Consider the following 25,097-nt stretch of genomic DNA (forward strand, 5'->3'; position numbering starts at 1 on the left):
CACTGGTGCTCTTTGCATAGGGATCAGACTATTAAAAAAACACTTTAACGTCAAAGATGCTAAGGTGGGATATAGAGTTAAAAAGCCTTTTAGATTGCACTTACATAAGAGGGATTTTAATGTTTGACCACTAATAAAATAAAGGCTTTTTAATTTTTTTACCCCACATAATACCCCACTTAAGATTTTTTTTTTTTTTTTTTTTTAAGAATAATTACGCATTGGGGTTTATAGAACAACATAAAATACATGAAAATATTCAGTGAAATCATTACATTAAATATAAGTTGCAATTCTAGGTGTAAAATAGATACTAAAAGATTACATGCATTACTGGTATTTCTTGATAAGATTTCCTCATGCATTTAATATTCAAATAACTTAAACACAAAAAACAGATTCCTGCTCCAACATATTCTCTATTTACTCCAGGCAATTCAATACTTACTCGTCAGCGCGGCTTTTATTTTGAAAGCTGTTCCCGGAAGTGATGTTTTATTCCGTCTGGCTTGACGCTTTTAAACGGGAGAGCCTTGGGTTTGCAGGGAGAGTTGTGAGCAGATCGTCCACCTTGCAGGCTGCTGTTGGTGTTTGGATGCAAAACTGCTCTTTCCTGCCTCTGAATTTCCTACCGAGAAACATCTGAGGACGATTCACTGTAAGTACATTTAAAAAAAGATAATCTTAGGACAAACTGGGACTATAGATAGGCTGCTGTTACTGAAATATTTCCTATAAAAATGTTTAAAAAAAAAAACATGAGTCTGGTTTCAAGATCGTGAGGCAACTTTGCTCAGACTTCGTGACTATATTGTGTGGTTTTAATATATACAACACTTACAAAACATTTTTTAATATTCAAGGTTTTTCATGTTTCCTCACCACCATTTATTCCCCACATTGTTTTCAGTGCAGCACTTTGATTTTATTCCCCTGCCTGTTACTGAGCCCCGTGTTATTTGTTTTCGCCCCGTATCTCCTCAGGGAAATGATCTAATATACTTTGCATTGCAAATGTTTTCGTTACGCAAGCTAACTGTTGGGAGACAGGTGTAATGTTCCTCCGGCAATCAAATAAAGCTTTGGGAGGCAGTTTAGGAGTTTAGCTTAACGTTTTGTCCCCTAGTCCACGTGTTTAGACCAGTTCTGTGCTTTGATGCACACGTTTGATAACTTCAGATTAAAGTTGTAGCTGCAGGTAAGCCTTTATGCTTTTCCACTATATTCAAATAGAGTCATGCACGTCCCTTCCCTGGCTGTCAGATCACTTTTCCATCTATACAGCAGCATAATAACTCTGTCAGTAATGTAGTGATATATGTGATGTAGTAAATAAATGTGTGTAAACTGATCTCCAGTGGGTGATCATCATAAGGCAAACAGCCAGCAATATAAACCAAAATCCCATTATATTTTCATTTTATTTTTTCCTTAACTACCCTAAGGTCTCTCAGCATTACAAACACATTTTTCACAGACAAGCTTTGTTCAAACCCACAGAACTTTATTTTATATTCTAGTCAAGATCCTAAGGTTTCTAAGGATACCAAATATGTCATGCTGAATTACAGGGAAAATGTGTATAAAATGATGCACAAACATCTAGATTTTTTTTTTCATTTGTTGTAATGGTGCAGCCATAAAAAAAGGCATCTTGGGTTTGAATATTTCACTCAATATAAGCAGCTGTATCTTCAATGAAGCGTTGGAATGAGCAGATATAATATGTGTGTGACATTGTCATAAGTTTGGGAAAAAAAATCTAACTTTGAAGCTACTTAAGAGGGAATTTAAGGGGAAAGTCAGAGTGCAAGGGGTTAAAAGACCCAATCCTGATCTAACTTGAACCAATTTGATACTTAAAATGACTTTATTCCAGACTCAGGTGGGTGAACTCTATTCAGAAAATAAAAAAAGTGGGAAAATTGAGTGTTTACAGCCATTCACCTGTCTTCCCTTGCTTGTCTTTAGGTTTTAAAAACAGTCCCGGTTCCCTGGAAGCTGCTTCTTCTTCTTCTTCTTCTTCTTGTTTTTCCTCGGATGACTGCTGGTCTGCCGAGGATGGAGAAGTATGAGAAGATTGGGAAGATCGGAGAAGGCTCCTACGGCGTCGTGTTCAAGTGCAGGAACAAAGACACGGGACAGATCGTCGCCATCAAGAAGTTCGTGGAGTCCGAGGACGACCCCATCATCAAAAAGATCGCACTGAGGGAGATCAGGATGCTCAAGGTAACGGCTCACGTCTCCCGGGGTCAGAGCAGTGTCTCTTTCTCCCCAATAGTCGTTCACATCTACAGTTTAGACTTTAACTGACTTCCAGTGAATGCAACAGTAATCCAGGTTTCTCTTCTGGCACTTCAAACTCTTAGATTGCAAACATTACAAGCAACCAAAAGCAAAGAGTCCAAGTATAAACCACATTTTTCTTTATTTTTTACTATTTTCCACAGTTCAGAATAATAGTAAAGACATCAAAACTATGAAGTAACACAAATGGAATTATGCAGTGACCAAAAAAGTGTTAAACAAATCAAAACTATGTTATATTTTAGTGCCTTGGTGGAAAGGCAAAGGCTTTGGAAAGAAATTCATACATAGGCATCAACTTCACTATTTATATTTGTCTAAGAAACACATTTCAAGCATTTAAGCATAAGTCTTTAGATCAAAATTGCTTTAATATAGGCTAATGAAAAACATAGTACATTCAATCAGGTGTGTCCAAACTTTTGACTGGTAGTGTATATTTAATGAAGGAAATTCACCTTTAACTGGTATTTTACCCAGCTCTTTATTTGTAAAATAAAGTTTTCAAGCTGCTATAAATCAATATAATTTGATTTATGTGAATATTATAGGAAGAAGTATGAGACTGGTGTAACTTGCATGCAAATAGTCTTTTCAAGAATATAAAACATATTAATGCTTGTCTGGAAAACCCCAAAAAACAATGTTTACTGCCTTGTGGTATCACACTGAGTTCATAGTCTGCCCACATTTTTATTTACCACTACATTATTTACTACACTGCAAATACTGTGTAGTTATGGTCTCTCAAGGAAAAGCTTCTCGTCTAATACTTCATTTTGAGGTTTTATTTGGTTAAAACCCAAATGCAAATGCTGTTTTAATTGGCATGAAATATCCAGTCTTGTCTCAGCGGGAGCGACACCGTGCAATTACTTCTAGAGACAATGGGAAGCGTTTTTATAGCCGGGGGCAAAGCGGTCCGTTCTGCTGCGGACAAAAACAAACCCCCACAGAGGGGCAGAGCATCAGCAGAGCAAAAACCAGCCGGATTCAAAAGATGTGTGGAGGGGTTTTTTTTTTTTTATCAGAATAAAGGAAAAGCCCTGCAGGGTCGAGGCCGACTGGCTTTCAAGTACCTCAGTGGAAAATGTGAAATGTTTATAGAACTCACATACTCATTATTTTGCATTCTCAACCATTTCTTCATAGACTGGACATAGGAACGTTTCTGAATCCTCTAACAATGTTCAATAAGAAGAGAGAAGGCCTTGGCAGCAGGTTAACATCATTGTCACACTTGTCATACATGTGTTTGTCTCTTTAAAGTTTTTAACTGTGTGACTGTAACTGTCATTTTGGACACATTTTCTTGTAAACAGTCATTTGAATGCAATTTTTAATGATCTTAAACCACTGGCTGGTAAGGACTTTTTCATCCTGGAAGACACCAACAAAAAACTTCATCATAGGAAATCACTCCCAGTCATTTTGTTAGTAGTGATCTGTATTTGCCTAATGCTATAAGGATAATTTAATTAATTCCATGTCAGAAATGCAAGGCCACGCTTGTATATGATAAGAGTTTCTCATTTATAGGTACATTTAATATCAAATAACTTATAAACAAAAAAACAGAAGATTCCTCCTTTTAATATTTTCTTGATTTACTCCAGGAAATGCAGTTCTTGCTTGTCAGGCAGGATTTAAGTTTAATTTTAACCAAACTTTGTATATTAGTTCTTAGTCTTGCTCTGTCACTATTTTGTCTTAGATAAAGTAATCAAAATATTCAGGCTGTCCTATCTCTTCTAATGTGTATTTTCAAGTTTGTCTAAAGGCACAAACGTTTTTGTTTTTTTCCCCACTCTGTGCATGATTGTTAACAAAGAGGTGCGGTGTAGTTTTTAGTGGTTTAATTAGTCATGCAGTAGGTGGGTGTGTTCCTCAGTGGCGTCCTGGACACCGGGCCTCCAGCCTCATAAATAGGACAGGATGAGGACTGGTTGTCAGGGGCAACAGCATGTTTATTACCATCTGTTTAGATTCTTTTTTGTTGCTGTTGCAATCTCGGTCTGATAAGACATGTGGGTGCTTGCCCTGCTGTTGTACAGTTCTAAATGAAGCAGATATGACTTGATGTTTCCCTGATACTGTGCAACATTTACAAAAGCCTTTGCAGTATGTCTGGTTCTGACTCTGTTTTCTTTTGCGATGTGTCTCTGCAGCAACTGAAACACGCCAACCTGGTGAATCTGATCGAGGTTTTTCGGCGTAAACGGAAGCTGCACCTCGTCTTTGAGTACTGTGACCACACCGTCCTCAACGAGCTGGACCGCTACCCCCGAGGGTGGGTACAGTCCCTCTGCACTGCACACCTTTATACAAACAAAGAGAGATAACGTGTGGACAGCTGTATCATAGGGACGAGACGATAATGCTTATCTCACAAAATGATTTGATACAACCAAAATAACTAAAAGTTCAGTGACAACAAAGCATCACTGTGCAGAATTATGTTTATTTCTGAGCCACGAATCCTGCTAGAAATGGGATTGGCTGTAGAATGTAAACAACAATTTAAAAATGTCATTACAAAGTGCAAATAATATAATCTGGATGGAGAACTTGTGAAACTGTGATGGTCAAGCCGTCTCATTTGTGATTACTACAGCAGAATAAAATGGAGCTAATACCGCGATTAATTTTTCTGCCCCACGATACGTATTGTCACATTTTTGTATTGTGATATACTGAATTTCAATATATCGTCCCATCCCTACTACTGTATATCATAGCATGTGATGGTAGTTTAATGTACTCTGTTGTTTTAGTTGATGATATGCAGTGATTGTGCAAAATAGAATAGATTAATCAGGTTAAACGCTTTTAATCCTAATTGATTTCACATTTTAAATCCACTTCAGTCATGAAGGGAAGGAAAGGGACAGGAGATGAATTAAAGAAGATAATTGAGACATGGATTGTGTAAAAAGAGGGTGCAGCTCAATATTTGGAAAGTATTCAGGACATTTTACCCACTGAGCGTCTGTGTTCAGTCGCTCACTGAGATACCAGGAGCATAAATCTGCGTACAGTCACTTTTCATTAAACCAAGCGCTGTGTTCATTCTATTATTCCTACATTACATCCATGCCACACTACACACTGCGCTTTGTCCGGCGCTGATGGGCACAGCGCTCGTCTCCGGGGGAAGCTGACCTGCTCATTGTGGAATGTTTACAGTGATGCACTCCCAGAATGCTTTGCTGGGCAGCGAGTTGTCGGGACTCTTTAGGCTCCCCCACATTTTTATACAGAGTGGGTTTTTTTTTTTTTTGCCGTCTGGTTTCTCACCCTGGCCCACAGCCTCCTGGACACACAGGGTTCAGAAAAGAGTAAAAAAAAAAAAAAAAAAAAGGGGGTGGAGATTGTTATTAATTGCCAGTCACAAGGCTCGATTTAGCCATTTCCCCGGCAACACTGATAGATGGTCGCTGAATCAACAAAGCCCCAGTGTTGAGCGTAGAAAAGGCAGGTCGCTCCGCTGTCGTCTAGAGCCGGACGAGTGGCCGAGAGGGAAAAGTAGAGTAGAGATGACAGGAGAAATAGAAGGGCATTCAAGAAGTAAACAGAGTAAGAGAAGAGGGATTCATGTTCCGGGGCTGAGGCTGTCTTTGTTGTTGTTGTAATTGCATTTCAAAGCGGGTCATTTTGGTCCTCGCTTTCCCCATAATCCAAGAAGAAAATGCTCTTTATATATCACAGTTTTAGGCCAGATTCCTCTTTTCAAGTGAGTAAAGCAAGTAAATCTTTATTTGTACAGCACTACAGCACCTTTAGAAACCAGGGTTACAAAGTGCTTCACAACAACAACAGGAGGAACAACAGAAATATAAAAGAAACTTAATAGAAATTGTGAGATAACGGCAAGACAGACAGTAAAATCAGACGCATGGATAAGAGAAATACTAACAAGACTCGAGATAAAACAAATAAAATAAGTGGAATAAAATCTGTTCCAGAAGTTTTCAGACTCCCAAATCTTGTCTCTGACCTCTAGACCCTTAACTTTGAAATTGCATATAATCTGGATCTTAAATGCGTGAGAATCTAACTTGATTTCCTCCTTGACCTGCAGCGTTCCTGAGCATCTTGTAAAAAGCATAACCTGGCAGACGCTCCAAGCCGTCAACTTCTGTCACAAACAGAACGTAAGTGACTGACATGTACTGTTTCATAGCATAACATTTCCTCTTCCCTTTTAAAGTACTTGATGAGTTCTATTCTTCATTTTTCCTTGCAGAAAAGTGTCACTTCTTCACGTAGGATTAGGAGTATTATTGAATTGAGGAACTGTCTTTTAGTGTTTTCTCTTGTCGTACCCTCTCCCCAAGTGTTTTTGAATTCCTCTGGTCTCCTCCCATCCCCAAGCCACTGGTTTATAGCTCTTTTTTTTTTTTTTTTTTAACAAGAATTCCTTCCCCTTGGCTGACCAGCAGTTAATGTATCACCTAGACACAACAAGCGCTGCGGGGCCTCCTTTTTAACTGGGTGGCGAGTTAAAGTCCAGATTTCACTGTCTTCAGCCTCTTTGTCAGCAGCATCTCACCATCACAAACACTCACAAATACCCAGAGTTCCCAGTGACTCGACTTCACTCTTCTTGTCCCCGGCAGTGTATTCACAGAGACGTGAAGCCGGAGAATATTCTCATCACCAAGCACCAAGTCATCAAGCTCTGCGACTTCGGGTTTGCCAGGATACTGAGTGAGTTTTAATAAGACTTTATGAACCGTTGCTTTCACATTTCTGACAGTGCCACCTGGTGGACGCTGCTGTCCTGTTACATTCAGTCATTTTGAGTATTTCAAGGCCCAAATCATTTACTACACACACTACATTAAATACCAGTGAGATGTGGAGCTGACAATATTCAATATCTTCAAATTTGTCCATTTTCATGCCAAAAATGACAAGGATTTAGTATTTCTACCAGGAGTTTATTCATGTCAGGGCGGAAAAGCCCCTGAACCAGCATTTAGACCATCATGGGACACTAAAACTCTCCATTGAAACCCAGACTAATGAAATTGTTTTAGTGTTAGCAGCTGTTTAAAGTAGGGAGACCCACTGCACCTGTTCAACAGTAAGGAAACTCCAGGGATACATTCATGTCTTTAAATGAAGAAATAAATTACAGAAAATATCATCACTGAACAATGAATGATGAATGAATAAATATATATGACTGAATAAATATAATGTGCAAAGAAAATAATTTATAGACTTTTTTGTAGCTGTGGTGGCGATATCTGGCATTTAATAAAAGGCCAATATCAGCAAACCAATATTTCGGTATACCTTCGTAGCCCCACTACCAATAAAAGTACAATCAAGTGGTTATGTGCTTTGTAGGCAAGGCAATTTTATTTATATAGCACCATTCAGACACAAGGCAATTCAAAGTGCTTTACAAGGGCATAGAAATAAATTGAAAATAGGACATTAAGATGACATTAAGATTGCATTTAAAGGACATTAAAAGCAAGAAGACAAAAAGACAGTAAAATAGCATTTAAAAGACAATAAAAACAAAAACAAGCAAATAAATAGTTAAAGATTAAAAAGAAGTTATGTATTTAATTTATTGGAAAGTGAATAATAGTGTTTTAAGCCCTGATTTAAATGAGCCGACAGTTTTAGCAGACCTCAGGTGTTCAGGAAGCTTGTTCCACAGGTGGGGAGCATAGAAACTTGCTTGGTTTTGATCCTGGGAACACTGAGTGAACCTGTCCCAGATGACCTGAGGGGTCTGGGTGCTTCATGACGTACGAGCAAATCAGAAATGTATTTGGGCCCGAGACCATTTAGTGCTTGTATAAAAAAGAGAAGAGAAGAGAAGATCAACTTATTGTCATCCCATCTTGTGACAAATTTCTGCACATGTATTTTTCTGTAAGGCTGGGTATTGGCAAGGACCTCACGATACGATACGTGTCACGATACATTGCGATACGATACATATTGCGATACATTGCAATACTCTACATAATTTACTGAAAATTTTAAAATAGAGCTGAAACTACAACTTGCTGTGTACCACCTGGGTAGTCTAATATGTACATCACATTATATTGATAACTCAGCGGACAAATTGAGTCAAAACTATTTAATTCAAAGGGATTTGAGGGAAATTTAAGGACATTTTAAATCCGGGCTGGAAAATCAATACAGTATCATGGGAAAAAAATATTGCAATACTCAGCTGTATCGATTTTTTTGCACAGCCCTATTTTTCTGTACCTTTAACATGAAACCTCATGTGGCTGTTAAATGGAGTCCTGCTGTGTCCCTGTGCTGTGTGTGTGTGTGTGTGTGTGACACCAGCCGGCCCGTGCGACTACTACACGGACTATGTGGCCACCCGCTGGTACCGGGCCCCGGAGCTGCTGGTGGGCGACACCCAGTACGGCCCTCCGGTGGACGTGTGGGCGATAGGCTGCGTCTTCGCCGAGCTGCTGTCCGGGATCCCGGTGTGGCCCGGGAAATCTGACATGGACCAGCTGTATCTCATCAGGAAGACTCTGGGTGAGACCAGACGGACAGAACAGAGCGCCAGTCCGGTCTCTATTCTGGTTAGAAGCCGAGGAAATGCATGTTTGCAGTTTCACTTAGTGGAAAATATCTAACTTTGTTTCATAATAATTGAATGTAACACAACAATATTTATTTACTGTGATTATACGTAAGACTTGGTCTGGGCAGTAATCAATATTATCGTTTATCGTCTTTCAATAGAATCATATCGTGATAAAATAATGATATGGAGTTATCGCGATACACAATTGTTGTGTTTCGTCCCAAAATGAGATATCTACCTTTTGAAAAAAATAAAATGACACCCACTCTCCCATATTGACTGCAGGCATCTTAAGACATCTGCTTATGAAACTTCAGTTTTTGAGGAGAAAATTATTTGTTTTTCAAATTTTGCCTGATGAAATTCAGGTAGCAGTTTTTTTCAAAAATGGATATATAATGTTTTATCATGAAAGCCTTCAATTATTTTGATAAGAAGCAAATACTAATCAAAATCTCTTACAAAATTAGATCTGAAACATAATCAAACTGATGTTCATTGAACTGAACACCAATAATTAGTGTTAATAGATATATCGAAATAATCGAGTATCGTGATGTTAATTTTACCCATAATCACAGAGAAGAACGGCCTTTAAATTATTACTGCTTTCATACAACAGCTACCAAAGCTTGTATGTTTTAAGAAAAGTTTTCTTTGCAGTCGTGTTCATAAATACATTAGAATAAAACAGAAGAAAGCAAGAAAAGTCGCCAAATACCTCCCTGGTTACAACAAAAGTTATAGAAACCAATTTACATTTACATTTACATCAGCACAGTTGGAGAACAAATCAGATTGTGTGACTGAAACTAAGTAAACTATCTAAATAAGAGTTATTTCCTGATAATTGTTTTCCTCTGCAGGAGATCTGATCCCTCGACACCAGCAGGTCTTCAGTAACAACCAGTTCTTCAGCGGAGTGTCCATCCCAGAGCCACAAGAGATGGTAAGGAGGAAATATTACCCAGAATGCCGTTGTGTTCCATGTATCTCAATCACAGGAACAGATATTGTCATTAGTTTTAAATCTCTATTGGTTGTATCAGAGGCTGTAGCTGTTCTCCCTTGGGTTTATTCTTAACATGCTGCTTTACCAGGCTGCTGTCTGATCGGATGTGTGTTTCTAGACCTATTACTCAGATATAGTTTAAATGACATTATTTGTCTGTTGATACTGTCCGATAATAATCTTGTATCCCCCAAAATGACACTTCTGGAAGTGAGAAAACTAGCTGATTCACCAGTTGAGAACACCACTTTTTTTTTTTTTTTCCATTTCTGAAATTGGATTTCAGTCAGTTTTTCTGGCCTCGGGGTCATTGAACTTAACTCAGCACACAAAGGTTAAGTAACGTAAATTTAAGTTAAAAGAAAGAAAGAAGGAAAGAAAGAAAGAAAGAAAGAAATGTAGGTTACGTTTCCACTCACAGTGGTGAAATGGATGTTGTCAAACTGATCCTAAAAAGTACAATCAAAAACATTTATCTTTGTCATTTTGTGTTTCTGTAGGAACATCTGGAGCAGAAATATCCAAATCTCTCACACCAAGCACTGAGTCTCATGAAGGTAATGATGTCGTTTTTACCTAAAATGTGCTGGAGTTGATTGTATTCTTACAAGTAGTGTGACATGTTGTGAAGCTATATATATGCTGATATAATATCTTGAGAAATCTGGCTCCATTTTCATGCAGCAGGCTAGAGTAAGAGTGCTAATCTGAGACCTTTTTATAGTGAATTAATTTCTAATACAAAGTATGATAATGTGATCCTGATCAGTACTTCCAAAAGAGCTTTGTGTATTTCATACTGCTGAAAGAAATACTTCTGAATTGAACTTTGAGAAAACTAACCCAAAAAATGGGGAAAAATGGGCTTTATAATGAAGTTGTGTGCAGTGAGAAACTCTTACTTCTAGTCAATTTAGAACTTAATAGCCTCAATTGATTTTTTAGAATATTTTGCATTGAACTTACATGTTTTCTTTTAATTACTTTAGATATTGAATGCCAACTTGCATATCTGTCTCCCCAAATAACAAGAATTAATACTTTATTATGAATATGAAGTCATTGATTCTTTCGATACTTGCATAATTCTTCATGACGGCCGCTGGTAGATCTTTCCAGCCATGTCAAGGGAAGAGTAGATCTCAGCCCCCTGACCCCCTCTGCCTCCTCACACTGACCTGCAGGGCTGTCTGAGGATGGACCCGGCGGAGCGGCTGACATGCGAGCAGCTCCTCCAGCATCCGTACTTCGACAGCCTGAGGGAAAAGAGCGAGAGCACGGCTAGAGAGAGCGAGCGCTCCACCAACAAGAGGACCCGCCTGCCCCGCAAACACCTGCCCCACGGGGTGAGAGGCTTTAAACACCCGTATGAACCATGAGGGTTAGACGGATACGTTGGTTTGTGCTGATATGTCGGGATGATCTTAGCTTTTTATTAAATATCAGATATTGGTACGATGGAGGTTCCTCCCTGACCACAGCTACATAAAAACAGTCTGTGAAACCTGCAGTGAAATTTCATTTGCTTTGTACATTTTATTTATTCATTTAATTGGTCAATTATGTTTTCGGGTTGTCCGTCCGTCCGATTCTCCTGAACGCGATATCTCAGGAACGCCTCGAGGGAATTTCATTACATCTGGCACAAACGTCCACTTGGACTCAAGGATGAACTGATTAGAATTTGGTGGTCAAAGGTCAAAGGTCAAAGGTCAAGGTTACTGTGACCTCACAAAAGACGTGTTTGGCCATAACTCAAGAATTCATACGCTAATTATGACAAAATTTCACACAAATGTCTAATAGGATAAAATGATGAAGTGCTCCAAAAGTTCAAAGGTCAACTTCACTGTGACATCATAATGTTTTGCTTACCACTGTAGCTGAGAAAACGATCTTGGGTCATTCTACAAAAACGGTGGAAGTGCTGTCACTTACTTTTGCAGAAACCAAAATCCTTTAAGTTGACCTAATAATCACATTAATTATATATGTTCAATAAATAAAGACTGTCCTTGCAATGATAAAACAAAGTTTATTGGCGATTATTTCTAGTTTGTTAATTAGTTTCAGTGACTACTAATGAGTTTTAGTGTCCTATGATGGTCTAAATGCTGTTTCTGGGGACACTGAATACTTTTCTCAATACTTTTCTGTCATGAAAACTGAACATTTTAAGATATTGAATATTGGCTCAAAATATTGGTTATAAGCAGCTTCAGTATAAAAATGTTGGTATTGGTATCGGTCTTCAAAAACCCATATCTGTCGAACGATAACAATTATAGGAAACTAGTCTGTCCCATGAGGCCTTTGACGTGAAAAAACCCCAGACATAATTGATTCCACTTTTATTGTGCATGCAAACAACATGCAATCCCTGCAAAACCCAGATGATGGATTATGACTTATTTTTTTCCCCAGTAAGATTAAACATTCAGTTTAATCATTCACATCCCTACATACCAAATCATTTTGATTCATGTGAAAATGAACTATTGCTCTTAAAATTGTCTCCGAAACCTGATCAGTTTTTTCTCGTCCCTTCCAGTATTTGCCACAGCTCACCAGCAGCAGCATCTTTCCAGCTCTGGACAACAAGAAGTACTACAACAACCTGCGAAAGTTCAACTATCACCTACCGAACATCTAAACTCAGCGCTCCACAACTCCACCAACAATCAGCGTTTTCTGGAAATCTCAGGAAATGAAGCAGATTCTGGTAGCACCTTTTCACCGTTTTCAGGCGAGCAAGAGGACTGAACCAAGTTTTTTTTGTTTTTGTTTTTTTTCATATGGGGTGTGTGGGGTGTCTCTTGTTTGTCATGTCAGTCTATGCACTATTCCCAATATGTCGACTAAAGACAGTTGGTTTATGTATGTTGCCTACATTTCAAGCTGATTTTATGTATTTTGTATGACTTTGTGTAAAGACAAGGAGCGATCTGCTGCTCTGCTTGTAGATGCTGAGTAGACTGGGGGTGAAACGATGACACACTGCCTTGCCTGGTTTGCCAAATGTATTTTTATATATAACGATGGACTCTGTATGAGTGACACGTCTTTGGTAGAGTATTTTTTTTGTCGCTTAATTTGATTGTCTCAAGTAAGTTATAATGTAGGACGCAAACCTTGACCTTTTGTCACATGAAAATGACTCATGAGCAAGCCGAGGAGCTTGAAATCACAGAGAAGCTATTATGTCATTTTTGGAAATAATATTTATGTTAAGTCAGGAGTGAATACAGTCCCTAACAATCCTTTAACAAGACATTTTACCCACATTTACTAGTATACAGTAGAAACAAAACCACATTTCACTCATCATCTCTGGAACTTTGGTGCTAAGGATGTTCACAGCCATCTATCTGCTCTCGGATGTTTTACAAATGCCAAATTAATCTATAGGGAAATAATTCAAAGACTCCTGAATTCCTCAACCTTTTCAACTTATTGTTTTCTCTCTGTACCCATATATGGAGTAACCTTTAATACCCTGAATGTTGAGAATATAATAAACTATAGAATAGATCATTCTTTGAAACATTTTTTGATGTCAACAATATAAAGTGCTGTTCAACTTTTGCTCTTGCTGTTCTGTTTCTTTATAGCCTCGAATCTACTTAAAGCTCAAAGCTGCTCGATCAGCTGGCCTCTTCATTTAGTAGTTCCCACAATGCCGTGCTGCACACACTCTCATTTGAAAAAGAAATACTCAAGCAGGCTTCACATTGCCGTGGAAATAAACTTGACCTTTCAATCAAAGGATTCTGCACGTTTGAAAGCCCTGCAATGCTCTAAAGTCTTTCCTTTTTCAAGTTTGTGTCTTCTACTCTGAAAACCTTCGAAGGTGTCCATACTTCAAAAAACCCCTCTAACACTCTCCTGAACAGAAAGCTGTTTTCACTCGAGGTCCAGTGCGATGTCCAGACGAGGAAGTGCCGTCTGAAGCCTTTCAACTGTCTTCTGTTTATCTTTGATGCCGGGCAGATCGCTGAGAAACAGATACTCCAGATTCCTTTGGGAATGAATAGAAATATTTGATGATTACATGAAATAGGGAAGATTTTTTTATTTTTGTGGACAGTGACAGTCTGAAATTGGGAATAAAAACCCACCTGAGTTTGTGCAGGGCGATGACACCCTTATCTGTCACATTTCCACACGACACTATCTCCATCGTGTACAAACTCTCCTGCAGATTCTCTATTGAGCTCAACCTCTCCAGGCAGGTGTCCTCAATATAGATACACTTGTTGAACTTCATTTCTTCCAGGTATTTCAAGCCGTCTAGAAAAAAAAAAGGGGGAACACAACAAAAAGCGGTGATTAGCATCGTCTCAGTTGATTCATTTACATAGAAAAAGGAGAAGAACTTGGCACCCCCCAAAAAAACGTGTGTGTGTGTGTACTCTGGAAAGTGCAGCGGCCAACAAGGTCAGACTGACAGTGCGCTATCTCTCCCTGCCCGGTGTAAAACATCCCTGCCACTTGCGTCACATTTGGATAATCAGTCTGGGAGAGACGTACTTTCACCCTCGCCTTCCCTTTCTTGTTAACATGGGCATGTATCGCTTTCAGGTGAACAGCCGAGGTCAAACTTGTGTTAGGAATCGACTGTAAATGCAAAATCACAGTCATTTTGACATATTTGGGGTTTCTAAAATTGAATAAACATGATATATATATCAGTGTTTCTCAACGTGGGGTCCAGGGTCCACCAGGGGTCCTTGAGGGGGTTCCAGGGGGTCCCCAAGCAAATTGACGAATTGTTAAACTTCACCATTATTTCATTTACAAGAAGTTAACACAACTAGAAAATGTAGAAGAATGACTGTTTTGATCATAGTTTCTCTGTTATCTCTCTACCTACAATACAGATAGTCATAGAATTCTGGACAAAATCACATCTAACAATAAAAATATTCGCATATTTGGGTCCGAGACACAAAATCTCATCAAATGGAGGTCCGAGGCCCAAATGTGGACTAAAATTAGGGGTCCTTGATATGAAAAAGGTTGAGAATCACTGATATATATGACATAAGCGCACCAGGAAAGATGGCAGACTGCATATTTTTGAGACATTATTCCTTTTATGTTCTAATAATTAACCTTCTTACTCTCCTGTATGTATTTTGTCTCTCACAACAATCTTGTGTCTTTAAATCTATTTGAGGGAAAACATGAACACACATTTTAACTATGGAAGAGAATGAAAATGAGAACGGGACGGGGTCACAAGGTCAAGGACACGACGATCTCCACACTGACCCAGATGGTCGAAGCCTCTGTACATGATGCAGGATTCAGTGGCGTCGATTGCCTGGATCTTGTATCTGCCCAGAGGTCCGGTGGGCAGGCCGTTGTAGTCGTGCTGCCAGCGGTCGAAACCCTGAAACCTCACTTTGGCTCCGCACCTCAGGAGCCACTCTGCCGCCGCCCGGTCCGGACCGACGGCTTTGATCCGCTCATAATCCACCCTGCACATCACAGTCAGAGGGAGAAGTTATGATCAGAGGGAGTTCAGCAGCAGTTACTGAACTATACGTTGATAATAGAGCTGAAACAACTAGTCAATTCATCGATTAGTCGATCAACAGAAAATTCATAGAATATAATTTTGATCATTCTAGTCATTTATCAAGTAAAAACACCAAACATTTGCTGGTTACAGCTTCATAAATGCCAAGATTTGCTGCTTTTCTCCTTTTCATATAATTATAAAATGAATACTTTGGGTTTTTTTGGCTGCTGGTTAGAGAAAGTAAGCAAGTTTAAAATTCACTTTGGGCTCTGGTAACTTGTGATGGGAATTTGTCATTATTTTTGACATTTTATAGACTAAATGATTCATCGATCACGAAAATAAACGTTAGCTGCAGGCCTAGTTGATAACATGTAATATTATGGGTCACATTTGGTGGTTGATCAGAGGGCAGGAGGAGGAGGCCATAAAGAAGGTTACACAAAATATTAACTACATAGAAATGTGGGTCAAACTCACAACCTGTCCACCTGTCCCCTTGTTTAACCTGAGCAAATTACCCTGTTTATAAAATGATATTTGACAGATTACCTAATTATTACCCACTGAGCACTAGACATGATGTTAGCCCTCATATTCATAGTATTCTGTTCCATCACCACATGGCCAGCTTGGTAGGAAATTAACAGGTGATAAATTAACAGGTGATTATAATCAAATGACAGCCGCAGCCAGTGAGCTGTGTATGTTGTAAAGCACCATATTGGCAGGAAATGCATGTGGCATCATGGGAATACCATTAACAGTCCAGGATCATTTTGGTTTTGTATTGGCAAGTTTTACACCAAGCAGTAAATGCATTATTACATATTTGAACATGCGTGAACAGTTGCAAATATCACAAATACGCACCAGAGAGATCTTTATGTCCAAGATAACGCTTTATTATGTTTATTTTATACCAAAAACGACGTAGACGTCTACTAAACTTTAACCTTTAATCCCTATGTAGCCAAATTTTAACCTAGACGTCAATAACCATTTATTCTACAAACAATTCCTCAGTGTGTAGCTGGCATTTCTCTGCTAATGAAGCCCTCACTCCACATCCATCAACATGTACTAACTAGTCTGTTCATGCATTGCTTGTTACAGTGTCACAGCTATAGCACACAGGTGTAATCTGTGGGGATTAAAGGTGTCTCACTTGTTGAAAACTGCATTGAGCCAGCCCCAGAACTGCCTCCTCTGACACACAGCAGCAGTCTGCGCTGCTTTGGACAAAAGCCTCATGTCTCAGCGCTGAAAAAAACAGAAAAACAAACATCTGACTTCTTAGTTTTGTATCGACAAAACGAACCGAGTCAGTTAAAACAGACAGGAGAGGCAGCGCCAACCGATAAACAGAGGTAAACTCTCACCTGTCCTCCACCACCAGACTGTTTACATTGGGAACGCGTCCATCGGCGTGACCTTCGACCTGCTGACGCGCCGAAAACGTGCCCTCCCATTGGCTGTACGGGCGAACGTCCAAGTGGGTGAAGTTTGTGTGTCGAGGCGGGGGCGGAGTCACCTCTCCACTTTGAAGAGAGCAGCAGGATGGCTCAGTAGTAGTAGTAGCAGGAGGAAACACACACAGACAACTCAGGGTGAATTTGTTAGCTTTCTGTGCAATGTCGATGCTAATTTAAGGTGCTTTTTAAACGCTGTGATAATGACCCGGATGTTGAGCCGCGCTTCTTTCGCGGCTGTTTTTGCAGCGCAGCCAAAACTGCTGAGGAGCGTTACAGCCAGAAACCTCCACAGGTAAGTATTATATTACAGAAAGCAAAACAAGGAAGGTTGCAACTGACGGTATGGGTGTAGTAGCTCATTCACACGTGAGCCTGATTCACGTATTCAGTTTGCATAGTTAATGTTAAGAAAAGACGAGAGGAGGAGAGGAGGATCCGTGCAAAGATAACTATCTACAGTTGTTCCCAGTCATTGCCAAGGACAGTTCAGCACGAAGCAGACATTGCATAACATTTCGACATTTGCATAACCTCATCTACACCCTCATTTCATTGTTTACCCACACAACCCAATTTCAAAGTCAGCGTTGAGTCTCCCTATCTGTGTGTTGCTCCATCCACGCGCTGTTCTGTGCTGTTCGCATGCATTCAAACTTCTCTATCAAAGTATTTTATAGTTTACTGGAGGGTTGCAAGTTACCAGTAGAATAGGTTATTTACTTTTCAGCGTTAAATCGTCTCTAGTTTGACAAACTGCATTTTCAGAGTAGTGCCAGTGACCAAAAACTCAAAAAAGTGCGAGTCAGTGTTGCATACAATTGATTTTGGGTGAACTGCGCCTTTAGGTGGCAATGCGTGCCCCATGTGTTCTGCATTAGCTGTATGTTCAAGCTACAGTCAGTTCTAGGAAGTATGTAGCTTATATAACAGGGGCCATCTGGCCATTTCCTGCCAGCTTTAAAACAACTGAGAATATGTTTTTTTTTAATCTCAGAATTATTGTTTCATTTCAATCAAGATAACTGTCTTAATTCACCTGTCTGTGCCTTTCTATATGCAGCCCAGCTAGACAACTGATCCCAATTTGAACACATGGTTGAAAGATTAATTATTCTTCAGGTTTAAGCATGAGCAATGGTACAAGTCGGTGCAAGTTCTGTCTGTTCCAAAGCCCTTGAAGCGATATTTCAATTTAGGAGAACATTTTCACTTTTTAGCACACAGAGTTCAGAAATGGTGAATCCAGATAAGTGGGCGTCCCTGGGAGCCGTGATCCCCACCACTCCCTTTTGTTCTGAAAAAAAAAAAAAAAAAATCATTATGGCACAAATAATCCAAGCAGATTTTGGTGACAATATTTCATCCTGTGTTGACTGTGATGTTTTCCCCAAATACTTTGCCTGTTTGCAGTTATAGATAATTAAAGCAAGATGTTTGACTGTTCCCGAGGTCCTGTGGAGTTGTGAGAGCGCAGCAGTAAAAATGTTCCGCCAGGGTGGAATATTTCTTTCTTTCAGCTCTTCTATTGTTTGCAAATGCTTGGTTATGTGATACTCTATGGTGGAGAGGTTGGTTATATTGGGATTGTTGCATACACTGTGACCCCACCTAGATGTTGGTGCATTGTAATTAGGTTTATAGGTGGGTAAACACTACTTAGGCCAGTGAAACAGTTTGGTATTCTCTGTATACCTGCATAGCCTCTGAACTACAGCAGGGCTTCTCAACCTTTTTGGCTCGTGACCCCGTAAAACGATGTAATATGCCTATTTGTGACCCCGTCGCTGGCTGCGTAATTACAGAGTGGTGAACCGTTAAAGACCAAAAAAACAAACTAGACAACAACAACCAAAGGATGATTTTCCCTTTTCAGGTCCTTTCATTTGATGCATTATCAGAGGAGACAGAGAGGCTGAAAACTATTCAGTGTGCTAAGAAAAAAGCCCAAATTAGAGACAAATCATAAAAATCGACATGATAATACGTTTGTATAGAAGAAATATGATTTTTCCTATCCCGTAAATAATATTGTGACCCCCCAAAATCATCTCGCGACCCCCAGGTTGAGAATCACTGAACTACATGGTTTTCCATAGTGATCAATTTCTGGGACAGGCGTCTAAAACTCAGTTACAAAGGTCTGCAGGCTGCTCAGATGAAGCCACACCAGTCATGTACAGTTGGACATTGAACCACTGACCTAAATATTCCTCTCTCTGTGATTTCTGCCCTGTTACAGTCAATGAACCTGTGAAGCCAAACGCTTATCAGTGCCCATGTTGAAGCCGAACCACAGCTCACACTAACCTCACATGTGTTTTCCAGCTCGTATGACGTGGCCATAGTGGGAGCCGGCATCGTGGGCCTGGCTACGGCCCGAGAGCTCATCCTGAGACACCCGACGCTCAGCTTCATCCTGCTGGAGAAGGAGAAAGAGCTTTGTGAGTTGTGGTTTTGGAGGAGGACGGTGCTGTTGTGTTGTGTTGTGTTGTGTTGTGTTGTGGCGTGAGAGCAGAGCAGAAAGGAGCAGGAAGTGATCATGGTGTTCTAGTCGCTGAAACCCAATTATATTACGCAATGAAAGAGGAATTGGCCAACATGTGAAATCGAAAAAAAAGGATTGACCTGTTTGAGTTTGTTTTACTTTCCTGAGGTAGTTTGGTTACTTTGTTTGTTGGGAGTCTAATATGGTTTGGAATATAACTGGGTAAAAAAAAAAAAAGAGTAAATTACAATACTTCATCACAAAATAACTCCTGGTTTGCATTGAACTTCACAGTCGATATATAGTATAAAATAAAAATAATATAAAGTTATGGATCTTTATGGCGCCAGCAGTATAAATCAGCAGTAAGCTTTCTATTATAGCAGATTATTATTTAATCTTCTTCTTCTTCTTTTATAATTTCTCTCTGTGTCTCCTTTTTTAAACCACCAGCTGTGCACCAGAGTGGGCACAACAGTGGAGTCATTCACAGCGGGATCTACTACACCCCGGGGTCGCTGAAGGCCCGTCTGTGTGTGCGAGGAGCCACTCTAGCCTACGAGTACTGTGAGAAGAAAGGCCTCCCTTACAAGAGATGTGGAAAGGTCTGCCTTACTGCTTTAGCCCAATAAGTTATGCTGTTATATTACATGTTTACTTTGGGTATTATGTATGTTTTTTTGTTTCTGTATCATGCAATCAATGCATTTTTCTAATGCGTGTTATCCCAGTTTGTAATCCTGTCTTGTCTCCTTTCTATTTTAATTTGTTTTATCTTCATGTCTGGAATCCTCTTTCTCTACTCTTATTTCCTGTTCTATGATATCTTTCATTGTATTAAGTTGCTATGTAAATTATGTCTTGTAAGCCGACATGGACTTACAAGACACATCCATACATCATGCTGCAATACACAGGTATCACAAACATTTCCCAAAACAAACTCAGGTATTACACAAAGTGTAGGCTTTACAGATAAAGTTTTCCACACAGAATGCACCTTTTCTAAAGAACATCGCATGTCTATCAAAATTGTCAAATCAAAAATCATTTTGCTATAAATCATACTTTCCAGCTCATTAGACAAAGGACAATAGACCATAAAGTGGATTTTATTTTCAATTTGTCATTTAGATATGCTAAATAATGAATATGAATAACACTAGGAAAGCAAACTTTCATTGTGTCTAATAATATGAATGCATACAGTTTTAGTATGGGTTACCCCAATTGGAATCGGGCCCCTAACCCTGGAAGTGTTAGTGCCATGTTATACAGCTATACAGGAGCTTTAAAGGTCTGCAGTGTGGATCATTATGTTCAATCTAAGTCCGTACTAATCAGAGATATTTCTGTGTTGCCAGCTTATTGTTGCCCTAGAGCAAGAGGAGATCCCCAGGCTGAAGGCTCTGTACGAGCGCGGCCTGCAGAACAACGTGCGCGACCTCGGCATCGTGGACGCCAAGGGAATCCGAGAGCGAGAGCCGTACTGCAGGGTAAGACGCTCCAAGACGCCCGTCCCTACTTTTTATGCTACCACAAATGTTAGCGCTGTAGAGCCATGTAGGAGTGTGTTTGTGTACGTCGGACAAGAGAGAAGATCGCTGTGAAGGCTTTATCGTAAGTTCGTCCTTCCAGGGTATCATGGCCTTGGATTCGCCCTACACCGGCATTGTGGACTGGCGGCTGGTCGCTCTCACGTACGGCAAAGACTTCGAAGAGGCGGGCGGCACCGTGGTGACGGACTACGAGGTGAACGACATCGCCATGGCCAAGGAGAGCCAAGCCGGGAGCACTGAAGGTAACAAACAGCTCCTTTGCACCACTGCTTATTGCATCACCCTTATGAGTTATTGTACCTCCATCTTAATACATATCACCTTCTTTTTTTTATCACGTTTCAGGAATGAAGTATCCGATAGCAGTCAGAGACACAAAGGTAAGATGCATGTGTGTGAAAGAGAGGTGAAAGCAGATGTGCTCAAGATACGAGGCTATCTATCGATCTGAACATGCTGATCCTTTCACTTTTACATTCTTGTGCTCCACTGTTTCCATTTCTTGCATTGTTTGCATTACTTGCATGGCATTGTTTTTGGCAGGGCAACGAGGTGCGGTGCCGGTACGTCCTGACCTGCGGAGGCCTGTACTCAGACCGCCTGTCCCAGATATCTGGGTGCAGCCGGGAGCCGCGGATCGTGCCTTTCAGAGGAGACTACCTGGTCCTGAAGCCAGAGAAACACTATCTGGTCAAGGGAAATATCTACCCGGTAAGTCCTCCGATAAACAGTCCATTTAGATTTTTTTTTTTTCAGTTGTATAGTCAGCCTAAATCAACTGATCTGTGAATGTTTCCCTCTACTTAAAAGTGTACAACCTCTACTGTCATAAAGCTGCACTAGAGAACTTCACGTTTATATTTTTCAAAGCACCCAGGAGACGAGTAGGCCACCTTCAAGCTTCTAAAGCATTATATTATTTGGTTCTTGGATGGATTCAGTTACTGCATATCTACTTAGTTTTTGCTGCTCTGTTTGATTTTTTTTATATACAATTTTGTTTGCAGGTGCCCGACCCTCGGTTCCCCTTCCTTGGAGTTCACTTCACCCCGCGGATGGATGGCAGCGTTTGGCTCGGCCCCAACGCCGTCCTGGCCTTCAAACGGGAAGGTTACAAAGTTTATGACTTTAACCTCCGAGATTTTGCAGACGCACTGTCTTTCAGGTACAGTATGGAAGTTATCTCTATTTTTATTTATTTCTTAGTAAAGAGTTTTGGAACTGTGTTTTGAAAAGTGCTGTAAAAAATGATTATTAATAAGAAGATGTTGTAGCACTTGCCATTCTCTGCACTTACATCTGAATCAGAGTAACTTAATTTATGATAAGATGAACCTCATTACTCATTAGTAAAAATAGTAATAAAAGATGTAAATTAAATTAAAGATTAAGTGGCTCTATGGTGCTTATAAACGTGTTACATTTTGCCAAGTACTCACACAGATTCTGAAATCATCTAATTACCATGTAATTGTTACATAACCGAGCCACTAATAATGCAGCCGTGCCAGGTGACTGATATATTTCTCTCTTTCTTTATTCGACAGAGGCCTCCAGAGGCTGGTGCTGAAGAACATTTCTTATGGGCTCGGGGAAATGTACAGAGGCGTTTTCATTAGCGCACAGGTTAAAATCCTGCAGAAGTACATTCCTGAACTCTCTCTGAGTGATGTGCTCAGGTAAAGCAATGAAACAGGATTTCAAAATGCACGTATGCTGTAGAAATACACATCAGCTAATTTGGAGGAAGGGGAAAAATGCTGAGTGAAACATCTGTGACAAGTGTTTACTAGAGGTGTGACCAAGTCAGCTTTGCTCAAGTCCCGAGTCAGTCTCAAGCCTTGAGGCATAAGTCTCAAGTCAAGTCCTAAATCTAAATGTAGATTACCAAGTCAAGTCCATGTCACAAGTGTAAATGTAGAACAGCAAGTCAAGTCAGAACGAATCAAGAGTACAGTATCAATTTAATATCTTAAAGAAAACTAAATATCTAGGACTTTTCAATGCAATATGGTTTTAATAGGATAAAAACTTGGTAAGAGCATCATGAGTTTGATTTCTATAATCAGTTTCAACTTCAATAAATTCAATCATTCCATACAAATTCAGAAAACAGAATTTAAATTCAGTCGTCTGCTGGAACAAATCTCATCACTTTCAATCTAAGTCATTTACACAAACACAAGATCTCAAGTCAAGACTTTAGAAACCTTTTCAAGTCATCAAAGTACAAGTCAGAGTCAAGTCTCAAGTCTTCTCTTCATGCATCAAGTCAAGACTCAAGCAATCAAAATTGTCACTCGAGTCCCCACCTCTGGTTTTTACAAGCTTACTAGCACAAGGTATAGTTGCATCAGATCATATGTATTGGTAAGATGATTTAATTTTGTTTTGTTTCCTCTCCCAGGGGCCCGGCGGGAGTCCGAGCCCAGGCTCTGGACCGGGACGGAAACCTGGTGGACGACTTTGTGTTTGACGGCGGCGTCGGGGACGTGGGCAGCCGGGTGCTCCACGTGCGGAACGCCCCCTCGCCGGCGGCCACCTCCTCCCTCGCCATCGCTGAGATGGTCGCAGACGAGGTGGAGAGCCGCTTCTCGCTGTAGAGAAACGGAGGGAGAGAGAACGCCAGACATCCCAGCTTGAGGTCACCGAGTGAAGCGTCAGAGCTGTGTTGTCCTGTCACTACCTCAGCATCGCTGTCTGCACAGAACAACATTTTTATTACCTTCATTTAGGAGGATAAAGTAACGTATCTTTTACTTCAGTGCTTTACTCAATTACAGCTGTGAGGTAGTTTTACTTAAGCAGTCCCATTTTAAGTTACTTTATACTTTTACTCCACTACATTTCAAAGTAAATCTACTCTATTTTTCTACACTACATTTACTGATTGAAAGAAAGAGCGGTTACCAGTTGAATTTACCAATATGAAGCATTATTAACTATTAATAATTAAAGTGTAACCAAACGTAAGATCGCTGACTCCTTTAGCCTCACAGAAAGTGTTAAAAGAACCTTATATAGAATGTATTGAATTTTATTTTTGGGAATTTCCAAATTTTAAACAGGGGACTTTCACAGAGTATAATTGTATCAGGACATTTCTACTTTTACTTTAGGATCTTCCGCCACTGACTGGATGACAACAGTTAGTTTCACCCCAGAGGAAAATATTGGACAGTAAAAATCCCCTGAACTGTAAGAATGATCTCTGTGGTTTTGAATATTAGTTTCCAGTTTACGGAAATACACGGGTTGTGCTAAGTTCATTTGGCAGTTATTTCACCATGAAATACATTTTGTAAGAATCTCAAGACTAAATACACTGTCTATGTGATTTGACATTTATGCTACGGTAAACTAAGAATATCTGGTTCTCTTATATGCTGACTGTGTGTGTGTGTGTGTGTGTGTGTGTGTGTGTGTTTGTGTGGAGGGGTCAGTCTCATGTAATTATGCATCTGCAATCTGCATTCTGCTATATTTTAGTTTCAGATGTTACAAATATTGTCAAATACGTCCAGCTACAGCTCCAGTCTTACTGTCATATATTCTTTGACAGCCCGTTCATTGACACATGAATCTTGAAGGTATTGCCATAAATATGTATTTTTGAATAACAAATGTACTAATGTCTGTGCTTTATGCCATGCATTTCTTTTTTAATATGTAGACTCCTTGGTCTGTTGTCTCTTGGACTGTGGGTTACTTTTTAATTTTGCATTTGAACAAAGCACTTATACAGTATGTCCAGAAGGGGGCAGACCCACAGAAACAAATCTGTATGAGCAAAAAAATATATCAAAATTTGACCCATTCAAACTACGTCTACTTGATGTTTCTACAGTCACTGTTTATATAGTGGCATGAAAATAAAATCAATTTTTCATGAATTTGGTCTGCTTGACTTGTATAATACGTGTTATGCCTAAATAATGTTTGTTGTTTTTTGCAACAGTGATGTAATATATAACACTTTTCTTATGGACAAAGGAAAAGTGAACGTCCCGAAAATGTATTTAGAATCCCTTTGAGCATGTATCTACAAAGCGCAGTCAAAGAAACTACAAAAGTCCAGCCTTGTTTTTTTTTCTGTCCAATAAAATGTGAAATTACGCAGAAGCGCAGCGTGCGTGACAGCAGCTGTCT

At 39.7% G+C, this 25,097-nt stretch overlaps 3 protein-coding genes across 4 annotated transcripts; 2 read left to right on the forward strand and 1 right to left on the reverse strand.

The window, feature by feature from the left end:
- The first annotated feature begins 557 nt into the window (after positions 1–557).
- Positions 558–12,555, forward strand: cdkl1 (cyclin dependent kinase like 1 (CDC2 related kinase)). Its single transcript, XM_071524448.1, has 10 exons — positions 558–658; positions 1,972–2,229; positions 4,476–4,597; positions 6,389–6,461; positions 6,927–7,017; positions 8,638–8,838; positions 9,757–9,839; positions 10,403–10,459; positions 11,087–11,248; positions 12,454–12,555. The coding sequence occupies exons 2-10, from the start codon at positions 2,041–2,043 to the stop codon at positions 12,553–12,555; spliced, it is 1,080 nt and encodes a 359-aa protein (XP_071380549.1). The 5' UTR covers positions 558–658; positions 1,972–2,040.
- A 13-nt stretch (positions 12,556–12,568) lies between these two features.
- dmac2l (distal membrane arm assembly component 2 like) lies at positions 12,569–16,851 on the reverse strand. Of its 2 annotated transcripts, XM_071524449.1 has the most exons (5): positions 16,812–16,851; positions 16,598–16,692; positions 15,177–15,385; positions 14,021–14,192; positions 12,569–13,920 (listed from the first exon to the last, which is right to left on the reverse strand). In XM_071524449.1, exons 2-5 carry the CDS (start codon positions 16,681–16,683, stop codon positions 13,806–13,808), a joined length of 582 nt encoding a protein of 193 aa, XP_071380550.1. In that variant the 5' UTR covers positions 16,684–16,692; positions 16,812–16,851; the 3' UTR covers positions 12,569–13,805. The 2 variants fall into 2 exon arrangements, with proteins under 2 accessions (XP_071380550.1, XP_071380551.1); XM_071524450.1 differs by lacking the exon at positions 16,812–16,851 and having other exon boundaries at positions 16,598–16,753.
- A 142-nt stretch (positions 16,852–16,993) lies between these two features.
- l2hgdh (L-2-hydroxyglutarate dehydrogenase) lies at positions 16,994–24,796 on the forward strand. Its single transcript, XM_071524504.1, has 10 exons — positions 16,994–17,196; positions 19,230–19,345; positions 19,843–19,994; positions 20,754–20,885; positions 21,028–21,190; positions 21,294–21,328; positions 21,492–21,659; positions 21,956–22,113; positions 22,496–22,627; positions 23,356–24,796. Exons 1-10 carry the CDS (start codon positions 17,105–17,107, stop codon positions 23,549–23,551), a joined length of 1,344 nt encoding a protein of 447 aa, XP_071380605.1. The 5' UTR covers positions 16,994–17,104; the 3' UTR covers positions 23,552–24,796.
- The last annotated feature ends 301 nt before the right edge of the window (positions 24,797–25,097 follow it).

This window comes from Centroberyx affinis, unplaced genomic scaffold (genome assembly GCF_046629955.1).
Source record: "Centroberyx affinis isolate AG114_WGS23_722 - 3 ecotype Tasmania unplaced genomic scaffold, CSIRO-AGI_Caff_v1 ptg001198l_1, whole genome shotgun sequence".
NCBI classification, from domain to species: Eukaryota; Metazoa; Chordata; class Actinopteri; order Beryciformes; family Berycidae; genus Centroberyx; species Centroberyx affinis.